This window comes from Neomonachus schauinslandi, chromosome 11, assembly GCF_002201575.2.
Source record: "Neomonachus schauinslandi chromosome 11, ASM220157v2, whole genome shotgun sequence".
In the NCBI taxonomy this organism is placed as follows: Eukaryota; Metazoa; Chordata; class Mammalia; order Carnivora; family Phocidae; genus Neomonachus; species Neomonachus schauinslandi.
In genome coordinates, this window is record NC_058413.1 from 105,488,762 (window position 1) to 105,503,515 (window position 14,754).

Sequence of the window (14,754 nt, forward strand, 5' to 3'; positions counted from 1 at the left end):
CCTTCAGTCTATTTAACTTGTGCTTATTTCTACCTCCATTGAAAAGCAGGCTGAGGACAATATTATATTAAGAAAAAAGGAAACTCAGGCATGCTTTCTTACCTATTTGTACATCTTTGTCAGTAAGTTTGCACAAAGGATAGTTATTTTATTCTAAAGATGTTTTTAGTAAGGAGTAAAAAGAAATAATCACAAATGTTAATTGAAAGAGTAATTATTTGTATTCTAATAAGAGATCATTGCTCCCTATTTTGTATTTTCGTTGTAACATTTGAGATTTGGAATAATTTATACTTAAAACTTCCTCTATTATTCTGATAGAGAATTGATTACAATCAAGTGTTCAACAATGATAAATAAGATTTTTATAAGTAAATAAGTGGTTAACCATACATATATTGTTAATATGGAAGTACTCAATTATTACTTTAGAGCATTGTTTTGGAACTCGTAGGACAAAAGTAAAACAGAATACATCAAGTCTAACCTAAAAATATGAACTCTAGGAGCACTTGGGTGGTTCATTCGGTTAAGCATCTGACTCTTCATCTCAGCTTAGGTCTTGATCTCAGGGTTGTGAGTTCACGCTGCGCATTGGGCTCCCCACTGGGCATGGAGCCTACTTAAAAAATAAATGAAGTAGGGATGCCTGGGTGGCTCAGTCGTTAAGCATCTGCCTTTGGCTCAGGTCATGATCCCAGGGTCCTGAGACCGAGCCCCGCATCGGGCTCCCTGCTCGGCGGGAAGCCTGCTTCTCCCTCTCCCACTCCCCCTTCTTGTGTTCCTGCTCTCGCTGTCTCTTTCTCTGTCAAAAATAAATAAATAAAATCTTTTAAGAAGAAATAAAAAATAAGAAAGGGGGCACCTGAGTGGGGCAGTTGGTTACGCATCAGACTCTTGGTTTTGTCCCAGGTCATGATCTCAGGGTCGTGAGATCGAGCCCCGTGTGGGGCTCCGCCCACGGACACTGCTGGAGGTTGTGTATCCCTCTCCCTCTGCCCCTCCCACTCTGCTCTTGCTCTCTCAAATAAATAAATCTTTAAAAAAATAAATAAAATGGGAACTCTAGATTGCCCAAAATTGCGCATGTGTTTTTGGTTTGGGTTTTGGTTTTTTTATTTATCTTTAAGTAATTTCTGTACCCAACATGGGACTCGGTCTTCAAACCCTGAGATCAAGAGTTTCACACTCTACCCATTGAGCTAGCCAGATGCCCCTGAAGAATTGGGATTTTTTCATCTGAAGCAATCATCAACCTGGATGGTATTCTGATTCCACCATCCAAATCACATTAGTCTAGAATAATTCCCCCCACCTTCCGGACCACTTGGGCTATGTGATTTCAGAATGCTGTGGGGATTTGGGGTTTTTTCCTTTTCTTGTAACCAGCTGTAGATCCTGGAAAAACCATTTAATGTCTTCTGTACTCAGTTTCCTCTTCTGCAGATTGAGGAAGCCCAAGGTCCATCTCAGGTCTAAAATTTGTGATTCCTGGATAAATCTGCTTGGAGGAGGCACTTGTTAATGTCTCTGGGAGGGCTCCTAGCACCCTGCAGCCCAGCAAGAAAATGAAGCTCACATACTGAAGAGCCACCTAATGACTTAATGGGCTTTGATGTGGGAGGCTAAGTTTTAATTTTCTCTTAGAGCACATTCCCTGGGGTAAAGTGTACTTTGCAGTGGAATAATAACAACCACATCAGGTATTTCGATTGCTAGAGGATATCTCATTTAGAAATCAGGTGTAAGTCATATGCCTCTAACAGTTTTTACCATCAGAACAAAATAAAAACTCTCAAAGGAATGTTTATACTTGGGGTATAAGTCTGTAGCAGTGTCAGAAGTATCTAAGAATTAAGCATCTATAAATATTTAAAACAGTGAAATCACAAATACTAATTCTAATAATCTCTGTTAAGTTTGAGTAGAAGCCAAAAGGAACTAGCAAAGTCGCTAGGAACACTTTCAATATAAACGTAATCCTATGGTCACATCTAACAACCACATTAGAAGAGTTGGGGGAAATGCGGAAGTTGTCTATGCAAGCACAGAATAGCTCTACCCATGGGAAAATGGATCATGTGGAGAATGCTGGAGTCTCTTTCCTCTCTTAGAAATTGCTTATAATGCTACCAGACAGAAACCAGGCTGCAGAATAAAATAAAGTAAGCCATTCTGCCTGAATTTCCAGGATTTAGCTACCCACATCCCTGCACACATGCATCATAGCTTTACACATACTCTAGGTTTCTATGATTATGGACCAAAGATACTAAATCTTTTATTCACTTCTTTCTTCATCTTCTCAAGGGCCCAGAAAAGTAGCAGTTGCTTGCTCTATGATACGATGGGAGAAACCGAGGTCCAGGAGGTTACGTATATGCTGTAAACTGCTTTTCCTTCAAATGCCAAAAATACTGAAGGAAGACAGTCCTTGATCATAGATTTTTATTCATTTGTTCATTTTCCCATTCATTTATTCTTTTGTCCATTTATTCGGGAACTTGTTCTGTTTTTAACATACCCTACTCTAAGGCAAGCTTCCTATAAATCCATCCCACTCACCCCCCCTTTTTTGCTGTATTTTACTGTGTGTATATACTTTATTCATGTATTCACCACTCGATGGATATTTGGGTTTTATATAACTTAGTTAAACTTATAAAATGTTTACAACCTTGCTTACAAGTTTTTGTGTGGACATGTTTGATTTCATTTGAGTAAATACTGAGAAGTAGGATTGCTAAATTGGGTTTAAATCTATCTCAGGGTGCCTGGCTGACTCAATTGTTAGAGCATGGGACTCCTGATCTTGAGTTCATGAGTTCAGGCCCCACGTTGGGCATAGGCTTACTAAATTAAAAAAAGTTTTAAAAAAATAAATCTGCTATCTCGCTATTTGTTTCTATTTGTCCCATTTGTTACTTGCTCTTTTTTTCCTACATTCTTCTGGATTATTTTTAGTATTTCATTTTGTCTCCACTATTGGTTTATTAACTTCAGCTCTTTTATTTTTCTATAAAGTAAAGCAAAATTCATCAAGTCTAATCTAAAATGGGAACTCTGGAGTGCTCAAAGTTGGGCATGTTTTTAAGAGCAGAAGGTAGGGGCGCCTGGGTGGCTCAGTCAGTTGAGCCTCTGCCTTCGGCTCGGGTCATGATCCCAGGGTCCTGGGATCGAGCCCCACATCGGGCTCCCTGCTCGGCAGGAAGCATGCTTCTCCCTCTCCCACTCCCCCTGCTTGTGTTCCCTCTCTCGCTGTCTCTCTCTCTGTCAAATAAATAAATAAAATCTTTAAAAAAAAAAAAAAAGCAGAAGGTAAATATCTTAGATATTGCTATTTTAAAATGCATTATAATTTTTAAACACTTTATAGAAGTAATCTAGCCTTCTAACAAGCCTTTTCTCAACTGTATACTGAAGTGTAATGTCTTAAGATAAACCATAAACTGATCTGTGATAATTCCTTGGCAGGGTAGTTAGCACTAATGATCATATTTTTTTCTGAGAAAGGTTAATTCTATCACTACATTCAGTCTAGGTTGGTTTCTCAACCTTATTTCGTTATTACACCCTTGAGTATTTTTAGACTTTTTCCCCCCTAATCTCCCACATGATACTTTAATGTCACAAATACAGTGTTCATGTATTGTATGTACATCTGTGATTTATGCATTAAAAGGGTGATCTTCTCTTTGTTCCCTTGCCTCTCCTGTACCAATTTTCATCCCCTTAGTGCTATGTTATTTTTGAGAATGTTTGGTCTACAGAAAAGCAAATTCACATTAGGAATTTGATTTCACACCACCACCTGTTAGAAGTCTCAAGTGGTTATGAATACATCTGGGGTGCTTAATACTTTTGAAACTCTCCCATGAAAAGAAATTATCTTCAGTTTAAATTTTGAAACATATAAAAAGCTCCAGCTGCCTGCTTCCAAAGTGACTCCAGTGGTTCGTATACGTTTTAAATTTCTGTATTGGTGAAATCCTAGTAGCAGCTGAGTTATTCCAAATAAGGTAACTGTTAAAAAGCAAGCCATCATAAAAATGATTGCTTCTCAGCTGGCTATAGAATTGTAGGGTTTATATTGGGTTATTTGTGAAAAATTTAAAAAGGGAAAATAGCAATCTATCTTTGATCTAATTTCATAATTGAGATGATTTCATATCATCAGTGTTGGAGATACTGAAGTACTAGTATATGAGATAAAAGGTATATTCTGGTTTCTAAATGTCTTCTCCTAATCCAAAGGACAATATCTTTGGTTTTTTTATTTGTGTATTCTTTGTTTCTCTTTATAGCGTTAGTGAGCAAGCTGTTGGAAAACTGATTCATCAACTATAAGTAGAAAGTGGTGAGTTGGTTCCCAGATCCCAGCTAGGGCATTTTCTAAAATGGGATGACAATTTTCTTGCCCTTTGCTTTTATAATCTTCATATATAATGACTTCATAGGCACTCTAATTAGTCTTTTGACTTGGAGAGCCTGGTTAAAGATAAAGTTCCAGGTGGAAAGAATAGAATTTTAAATACGGAAGTAGATTTTAAATACAGAGGAGACCTAAATAATTGCTTTAGTCATGAAATACTTGAGTATTATACCAGCACTGAGATAAGTCTACTGCAAAGGTAAGTATAAGGGAATCTAGTATCTGATAAGAGGAGTATAGCACGTAATAAGAGGATTCAAAAAAAAGAGCCTCTGAGGAAGTGGTAATTAACCGTAGACCTGAAGAATGAGTTGGAATTAGCTAGGCTAAGAAGATAAGCTGCCAAAGCAACGGGAATGGAGTATACAGTGGTCTTGATAACAGAGCATTTGTGAATTTGCAGAATTGAAAGACCAGTTAGTCTGGGAGAGATGGAATGGCATGATAAAAGGCTAAAGAAGAAATTAGGATGCAAAACAAGTAGAGCTTCATATAACGTGTTAATGTAGGATTACATTTTTTCATTGAGATATAATCCACATCCCACAACAAGTAAAATTCAGTGGTTTTCAGTATATTCACAATATTCAGTATATTTACAGTGTTTTGTAACCATCACCAAATTGTTAATTCCAGAACATGTCCATCATCCTCAAAAGAAACGCCAGACCCGTTAATAGTCATTCCCACTTGCCCCCTTCGCCCAAACTCTGGCAACCATTAATTTACTTTTTGTTTCTGTGGATTTCCCTATTCTGGACATAACATGTAAATGGAATTCTACAATTTGTGGCCTTTTGTATCTGACTTCTAGAACCTTGTTTTCAAGATTCATACATGTCATAGCAAGTTGAAGTAGTTACTTCCTTTTTATGACTGAATAATGTTCCACCGAATGGATATTCCACATTTTGTCCATTCATTGATGGACATTTAGGTTGTTTCCACTTTTTGGCTATTAAAAAAGTGCTATGAACATTCATGTACAAATCTTGTTTGGACATACTGTTTCAATTCTCTTAGATATATACCTAAGAGTAGAATCACTTGGTGAAGTGGTAATTCTATGTTAATATTTCTGAGAACTTCCCAAGTGATTTTGCACCATTTTACATTTCTACCAGCAATGTATGAGATTTCCAGTTTCATCACATCTTTGTCAGTACTCACTATCTTTCTTAATTCTGACTATCCTAGTGGGTATGAATTGATACATCTTGTTGTGGTTTTGATTTTATATTTTCCTATTTATTGATGAAGTTGAGCCTCTTCTCATTTGCTTAGTGGTTTGTTCTTTATATGTTCTGGATTCTAGTTCCTTATCAGATAGATGACTTGCAAATATTTTCTTCAATTTTTGTCCATCATCTTGTGTTGTTTTTTTTTTTTTAATTTATTTATCAGAAAGAGAGCAAGAGACAGATGGAGATAGGGACAGAGAGCACAAGCAGGGAGGAGAGAGAGAAGCAGGCTCCCCACTGAGTAGGGAGCCTGATACGGGCTGATTCCAGGACCTGAGCTAAAGGCAGACGCCTAACCGACTGAGCCACCCAGGCGCCCCTGTCCATTGTCTTTTCACTTCCTTCACAGTATCCTTGAAAGCACAAATGTTTTTAATTTTGATGAAGTTCAATCTAATTTTTCTTTAGTTGCTTGTTCTTTAGATGTCCTAAGAAACCATTACTTAATCCTACATCAAAAAGATTTACACCTGTGTTTTGTTCTAAGACTTACAGTTTTTGCTCTTACACTTACATCTTTGATCTATTTTTAGTTAATTTTTATATTTGGTATGAGGTATAACTTCATTGTTTTGGTCCAGCTTCATTGTTTTGCATGTGGGTATCCAGTTCTCTTAGCACCAGTTGTTGAAAAGACTAATATTTCCCCCATTGAGCTGACTTGGCACTGTTTTTGAAAATCAATTGACCATAAATGTCTGGAATGTTAATTCTGTCCCATTGATCTATAGGTCTATCCTTACGCTAGTACCACATTACCTTGATTACTATTGTTTTGTAGTATGTTTTGAAGTGGGTAGGTGTTAAGTCCACCATCTATTTCATTTTCAGGATTGTTTTAACTACTCTGGGTCCCTTGTATTTCCCTATGGATGTTAGGATCAGTTTGTCAATTTCTGCACAAAAGGCAACTAAGATTTTGATAGGGATTGTGTTGAATCTAAGAGTATTGACATCTGAATAACATTAACTCTTCTAATCCATAAACAAGAGAGATCTATGTATTTAGTCTTCTTTAATATTTTTCAGTAATATTTCTAGTTTTTACTAGGATCATACACTTCTTTTGTTAAACTTAATTCCTAAATATTTTATTCTTTTTGATGCCTTTGTAAATGAAATTGGTTTGTTTTTTTCATTTTTGGATTGTTCATTGCAAGTATATAGAAATGCAGCTGATTTTATCCTGAAGCCTTGCTGAAGTCACTTATTGACTGCGTGTACATGGATTCCTTAGAATTTTTTATTTAGGACATCATGTCATCTGCAAATGAGGACATTTGATTTTTTTTCCTGTCCAGTGTGGACACTTTTTACTTCAGTTTCTTTCCTAATTGCCCAAACTAGAACTTCTGGTACAGTGTTGCATAGAAACGGCAAGAGCAAGCATGGTCTTGTCCCTGATCCTATGGGCAAAGCTTTGACTCTTTAACCTTCTGAGTATTACGTTAGCTGTGTGATTTTCACAAATGCCTTTATCTGGTTGAAGAAATTCCCTTATATTCCTCATATTTTTATCATGAAAAGGTGTTGGATTTTGTCAAGTGGTTTTTCTATATCTGTTGAGATGATAACATGGTTTTGTTCTTTATTCTATTAAAACAATGTATTGGGCCGACTTTACTTTTTTTGTTTTTTTTAAAGATTTTATTTATTTGACAGAGACACAGTGAGAGAGGGAACACAAGAGGGGAAGTGGGAGAGGAGAAGCAGGCTTCCCGCCAAGCAGGGAGCTCAGTGTGGGGCTCCATCCCAGGACCCTGGGACCATGACCTGAGCCGAAGGCAGACAGTTAACAACTGAGCCACCCAGGCGCCCCTCTTTTAATAGAGTGTATTACATTGATTTGTTTTTGTTTTATTGAACCACTCTTTTTTTTTTTAAGATTTTATTTATTTATTTGAGAGAGAATGAGAAAGAGAGCACATGAGAGGGGGGAGGGTCAGAGGGAGAAAAAGACTCCCTGCCAAGCAGGGAGCCCGATGCAGGACTCGATCCAGGGACTCCAGGATCATGACCTGAGCCGAAGGCGGACGCTCAACCAACTGAGTCACCCAGGTGCAGTTGCACTTGGTTATGGTGTATAATCATTTTCAAATGTTAATGGATTTAGTTTGCTAGTATTTTGTTGAGAATTATTACATCTGCTTTTTCATAAGGGATATTGGTTTGTAGTTTTCATGTGATGTCTTTGGTTTTAGTATCAGATTACTACTAGTATCAGCATTTGAAATGGGAAGGCCTCTCTCCTATTTTTTATTTTTTTAAAGAGTTGGTGAAACTTCTTTCAATGTTTGATAGAATTCACCAGTGAGGCCATTTGATCCTAGGCTTTTCTTTGTGAAAAGAATATTTATTACAGTTCAGTCTCTACTTGTTTTAGGTCTATTCAGATTTTCTGTAGATTCTTGAGTCAGTTCAGTTAATGTCTAAGAAGTATTTGTTTCACCTGGGCTTTCTAAATTGTTGCCATATAATTGTTCATAGTATCCTTTTATAATATAAATATTATAATATTTCAGTAAGGGTGATAGTAATGTCCCCTTTCCTTCCTGAATTTAGGAACTTGAGTCTTCTTTTTTTGTCAGCTTCTCCAAAGATTGTTGATTACTGTTGATCTTTTCAGAGAATCAACTTTTTGTTTCATAGATTGTTCTCTATTTTTTTATTCTCTTTCATTTTTCTTCTCTTATCTTTTATTTTCTTCCTTCTGCTTTCTTTTGGGTTTAGTTTGCTTTTCTGGTGGTAAAATGAAAGGATAGGTTATTGGTTAGAGATCTTTCATCTTTGAAATGTATTTACAGATATAAATATACCAGTAAGCACTTCTTTAGCTGCATCCATAAGTTTTAGTATGTTGCATTTTGTTTTTGTTTATCTCAAAATATTTTCTACTTTCCTTTTGTTTTCTTCTTTGACCCTTTGATTATTTAGGAGAGTGTTGTTTAATTTCCACATATTTGTGAATTTCTTATTACTGATTTCTAATTTTAGTCTTGCCAGAGAGCATACTCTATATAATTTGTCTTTTAATTTATTGAAACTTTTTTTATGTCCTCATGTGTGGTTTATCCTGGAGGATGTTCACATGCGCTTGAGAAGAAAGTGTATTCTGCTGTTGTTGGGTGGAGTAGGCTATAGATGTCTGTTAGGTCTAGTTGGTTTATAGTGTTCAAGCCTTCTCATTCCTGACTGAGCTCTCTAGTCTATTCATTATTGAAAGTAGGATGTTGAAGTCTGTAACTTCTATTGTTGAATTGTCTAGTTCTTGTTCCACTTCTGTTAGTTTCACCTTCATGTTTTTGGGGGCCTTGGTTGTTACATGCATATATGCTTGTAATTGTTCTCTTTTTGATTCATTAAATATCTTATCATTATGTTTGTGTCTACTAACAATATTTGTCTTAATTTGTCTGATATGGTATAGCCTCTCCAGCTCTTAGTTACTGTATGATGGTATATCTTTTTCCATCCTTTTATTTTCAACCTATTTGTGTGTTTGAATGTAAAGTGTGTCTGTTGTCAAAAGCATGTAGTTGGATCGTATTTTTTATTCATTCTGTGTGTCTGTACCTTTTTATTGTGTAATCCATTATCACTTAATATAATTACTGATAAGGTAAGGATTTTGCCTGCCATTTTGATACTTGTAGTCTATATATATTTTATGTTTACTTTTTCTGTTACTCTTCTATTACTGCCTTTTTTGTGTTGGATATTTCCAATTTACCATTTTAATTCCGTTGTTTCCTTTTTTTTCTTAATTTTTATTTTAGAGAGCACGTGCAGGCGAGCAGGGAGGGGGCTAAGGGAGAGAGAATCCTCAAGCCAACTCCCTGATGAGTGCAGAGCCGTGTGTGTGTGTGTGTGTGTGTGTGTCTCTCTCTCTCTCTCTCTCTCTCTCTCCCCCCCTCTCTCTCTCTCTGTCTCTCTCTCAGGCTCCCAAGATCATGACCTAAGCCAAAAACTAGAGTCTGAACACGTAACCAGTTGAGCTGTCCAGGTGCGCCCCTGCCTCTCCGTTGTTTCCTTTATATTTTTTATTTTTGAGCCTTTTTTTTAGTGATTGCTTGGGAGGTTACAAGTAACTTAAAACAATCTTGTTTGGATTAATACCAACTTAATTTAAATAGTATATAAAAACTTTGCTCCTCTTTAACTCCATTCTCTTCCCCCTTTTTGCTTTTAAGGTCATATAAATTACATCTTCATCATTATATGGTCACCAACCCAGATTTATACTTAAAGGGCAAGTCTGCTGGCAACAATGTCTTTGGGCTTTGTTTCATTTTGTATTTTTAATCTGGGAGTAGCTTAATGTCTCCATTTTGAAGGGATTTTGCTGGTCTTGGTTGGATTTTTGTTGTTGTTAGCACTTTACCTCATCTCCCTGCCTCTGGCCTCCATGGTTTCTCATGAGAAAAAAAGCTGTTAATCTTACTGAGGATCCCTTGTGATGTGATAAACTGTTTCTCTCTGCTTACCAAATTCTCTTTGTCTTGACAATTTGATTATGAGATGTCTAGATATGGATTTCTTTCCGTGTATCCTACTTGGAATTTATTGAGCTTCCTAGATAAATAAATTAAATAATTCTCAAATTTTGGATGTTCATTATTTGGACATTAATTCTTCAAATATTCCTTCTGCCTTTTTCTGTCTCTCCTCCCCTGGGACTTTGATTATGCTTATGTTGGCACAACTGATGGTGTTCCACAAATCTCAAAGACTGTTAACTTTTTGTGATATTTTTTTGTTTTTGTTCCTTATTCTGGATAATCTCATTTGAGCTGTGTTCAGGTTCACTAATTCTTTCATCTGCCTCTTCACATCTGCTGTTGAGTCCCCCCTCTAGGGAATTTTTCATTTTAGTTTTTATACTTTTCAACCCTAGAATTTCTGCTTGGGTTTTTTTTGTATAATTTCTGTTTTTCTTATTTCTTTTTGATGAAACATTGCTCTCATAATTTTTTTTAGATATTTAGGAATAGTTTTCTCTAGTTCTCTGAACTTAAAACAGCTGATTTTGGGGACATCTAGGTGAGGCAGTCGTTTAAGCATCCGACTCTTGATTTCACCTCAGGTTGTGATCTCAGAATCATGAGATTGAGCCCTGCATCAGGCTCTGAGCTAAGTGCAGAGACTGCTAAAGTATCTCTCTCCCTCTCTCCCTCTCCTTTTTCCCCTCCCCACCATGCTCATGCTTGTTCTTTCTTTCTCTCTCAAATCTTTTAAAAATGGAGTAGCTGATACTAAGTTTTAACTGTAGTTAAAAACTCTAAAGTTTTTAAAGTTTTAACTCTTTGCTTCCTTAGGGATGATTTCTGTTGACTGCTTTTATTTTGCCTTGTGTTTTTATTTATTTTTTTTAAGTTTTTATTTATTAGAGAGCGAGAGCACGAGCAGGGTGAGGGATATAGGGGGAAGCAGACTCCTCGCTGAGCAGGGAGCCCGATGTGGGTCTCGATCCCAGGACTCCAGGATCATAACCTGAGCCAAAGGCAGACACTTACCCGACTGAGCCACCCAGCGCCCTTATTTTTGCCTTGTATATGAAACATACTTTCTTGTTTCTCTGCATGTCTCATACTTTTTTGGTCTAAATTAGACATTTTAAATAATATAACATGACAGCTCTTGTAATCAAATTCTCCTGCCTCCCTCATGTTTGTTATGGCTCTTTGTTGTTTCAGTAGTTGCTGTGAACTGCCTGAACTAAATCTGTAAAGTCTTTATTCTTTGAGTTTATATTCTATGATTGGACACTGAATATTTTTTTTTTTTTTTTTGAAGCTTGGAGTCCATAAGTCTCCCATTGTTTGTCAAGGGGCTGTGTGTATGTTGGGGCATGCTTGAACATTCAGCTAAGCAGTTGGCAACTCTGCCTTAGCCTGCTTACTCAGAGCCTTACTGGTCAGCCAGAGGTGAGGGCTTAGGGCCTTGTCAGATCTCTTCTGAGTATGTGCACTGCCCTACACTTGTACATGTCCTTCTAATATCCCAGGAATATATCCTAACTTCTCAGAGCCTGCTATGGACTGCTCATACCCCAGCTTTGTGTGTGTGTGTGTGTGTGTGTGTGTGTGTGTCTGTATGTTTTGTGGTTTTTTTGTTTAGCTTGTTTGTCCCACTCTTCGTCACTGGTAGCTGTAGTGTTAAGCTATTCCTGCTGATAGTTTTAGGCAAACGTCTTAAAGGAGAAGGTTCTTTGCACTGGGTAAAATCTGATTCAATTCAAAGACAAGCCATGCAACTGGAGGTTTCCAGGTAATTTTTACACAGATCAAATTATTCTGGGAATGGGAGTGAGTCTTTGGAAAAATTCCAGCCCTATCTGAACCCTCCATTGGCTGCTAGGCTGTTTGAAAATCAGCAGCCTGGAATCACAGTTAAAACAAGTACACCACTCACCTGGGGATATGAGCATGAGAATAGAGCAAGTTAAAATGCCACAATGTTCATTATTACTGACGCTCTTCTATTTTTCTTAAATGCTCCCAAGACTTTGATTATTTTCTGAGTTCTGTAAAAGTTTTTCTCTTTTTAACCATTTGTGCCAGTGTTCTCATTGCTTTTATGGAGGAGAGGATTTTTGGAGGTCCTTACATGGTCATTCCAGCTGAAGCTGCTCAGAATTTAGAAGTTTAAACTGAGTGCTATGGAAAGTGATTGAAGGGCTTTACACAAGGGAGTAATTTCACCAGATTTGATCCACAAGTCAAGACAAGTGTGATGCCTTACAGATGAAGCACCCTAGTCCTAGAAGATATGTGATATTTTTTGCCCCAAATTCACAATGCTTATTTTTACTGAATAGAGTAAAAACCTGGTCTCCCAATATCCTATCCAATATTCTTTCAGTATTAATATGCTGTTTTTAGTGGTGGGTTTAGGTAAACGCCAATAATGCTAAGAAACAAAAGAACAAAGGCTGCTAGTCAAGACAAATGAAGCGTTCACATGTGTGCAAGTACCAAGGACTGATAAATAAGATTGTTCCGTAAATGTCAGTTAGATGTAAATGCTGTCGTTGTTGTTGAAATAGTGTTTTGATTCCCAAAGGCATAAATTAAAAAATCAAGGGAGTGCCTTTCTTTGCTTTCCTTCAAAGCAGGTCTCATGTTCATTTTTCTCTTAAAACCGTTAGGCAAATAAGTGAAATGTACAAGTAAATAGCAACATGGGGAGAATGTAGTTTTTTGATAATCCAGTAAGTTACTTATATAACTGTCTGCCAGCCTGGTCAGTATGGAGGTTATGGAGAAGAACATTGATCATTTATTAGTTCTCCTCTTACGTATCATTACTTATAGATTCGCTTGTAAACATTACTGTGCATTAATTGTACTTGATCAAATACCGTATGTTTTTAGGTTAGCTAGAGTTTTTTCCATCAAACAACCATGTATTCTATGAAGACTGCTTTGTACTGCAGCACAAACTGGTGGTTCTGGGCAAGGCTGCAGAAACCCAGCACATTCCACCTGAGGTTCCATTTGTGATACGAAACTGCATTTCTGTTTTGACGAAAGTACCGAAGTTACTGGAATTACCTAACCTTCTGTTTTTCATTTAGGTTACTTACAACAGGAAAACCTCACTTCTACCTGCCAAACTTTTATTTTGGAAAGTTCAAATTTAAAAGAATACGCGGAACATTGTACAGATGAAGGTTTTATTCCAGCCTGCTTACTGGTGAGTGATTTGTTCCTTAAGGGAAATAGTTCTTCATTGACCAACATGAGCGACTATAAACAGCAGTCCTAACATCAGCTCATTAGCAGTTTCAAAATTGGTAGACATTTGATAGTTAGTATTAATGCATGACTGGAAAGACCTAAAGAAGGCCAGCTCTTCTTTTCACATGCTTATGCCAAAGCTGGCAACTTTGCTTCTAAGAATCACTTTCAAAATAACACTTTCGGGGTGCCTGGGTGGTTCATGTGGTTAAGCGTCTACCTTTGGCTCAGGTCATGATCCCGGGGTCCTGGGATCGAGCCCTGCGTCAGGCTCCCTGCTCAGTGGGGAGCCTGCTTCTCCCTCTGCCAATCCCCCACTCCCCCCAGCTTGTGCTCTCTGGCTCACTCGCTCTCTCTCTGTCAAGTGAATAAAATCTTAAAAAAAAAATTATACTCTCATTTCTTTTTTTTAATTTTTTATTTATTCATTTGACAGAGCGAGCGAGCGGGCAGAGGGAGAGGGAGAAGCAGGCTCCCCGCTGAGCAGAGAATCCGATGCAGGGCTCAATCTCAGGACCTGAGCCAAAGGCAGACACCTAGCCGATTGAGCCACCCAGGGGCCCTGACACTCTCATTTCTAACTAGTTTCACTACTGCTTGTCTTGGGGCTCACTTGTTTTCTGCCTGCTATGGACTAAATATTTGTGTCCCTCCAGAATTCAAAGGTTGAAACCCTAACCACCAATGTGATGGTTTAGTGGTGGGGCTTTTGGGAATTAATTAGGTTTAGATTAGGTCATGAGGTTGGGCCCGTTGGGATGTGATTATTGCCTTTAGAAGAAGTGGAAGAGAGAGATCTTTCTCCTCGAACAGGCACGGAGGGGATGCCATGTGAGCACACAGCAAGAAGGGAGATGTCTGGAAGCCAGGAATTTGGCCCTCACCAGGAACCAAATTGACCAGCACCTTGATTTTCATTTAGGCCCTCAGCAGTCTCCAGAATAAGAAATGCCTGTTATTTAAGCCACCTGCTCTGTGGTATCTTATCTCAACCCATTTTTTCCTATGTCTGCTTGCTTAATTTAGAGAAATATAAAACAGGTGTTTTGTTACCGTGTTGTCACCTCTTTTTAGAATATCACTAGACCAACAGAGCATCATTTGGAATATAATAGAGTTTGGAGCTACGTTATTTGACATAGTATTTTTTTTTTTTTAAAGATTTATGTATTAGAGAGAGAATGAGAGACAGCACGAGAGGGAAGAGGGTCAGAGGGAGAAGCAGACCCCCTGCTGAGCAGGGAGCCCGACGTGGGACTCGATCCCGGGACTCCAGGAACATGACCTGAGCCGAAGGCAGTCACTTAACCATCTGAGCCACCCAGGCGCCTGACATAGTATT

General features: G+C 37.8%; 1 protein-coding gene across 1 annotated transcript in view; it reads left to right on the forward strand.

The window, feature by feature from the left end:
• The window catches only part of LOC110586156 (protein NPAT), a 52,937-nt gene that overhangs the window by 4,581 nt on the left and 33,602 nt on the right, over window positions 1-14,754 (forward strand). Inside the window, exon 2 of the mRNA XM_021696327.2 lies at window positions 13,250-13,368. Coding sequence (XP_021552002.1) covers window positions 13,250-13,368 — 119 coding nt within the window. The remainder of the gene's footprint in view (window positions 1-13,249; window positions 13,369-14,754) is intronic.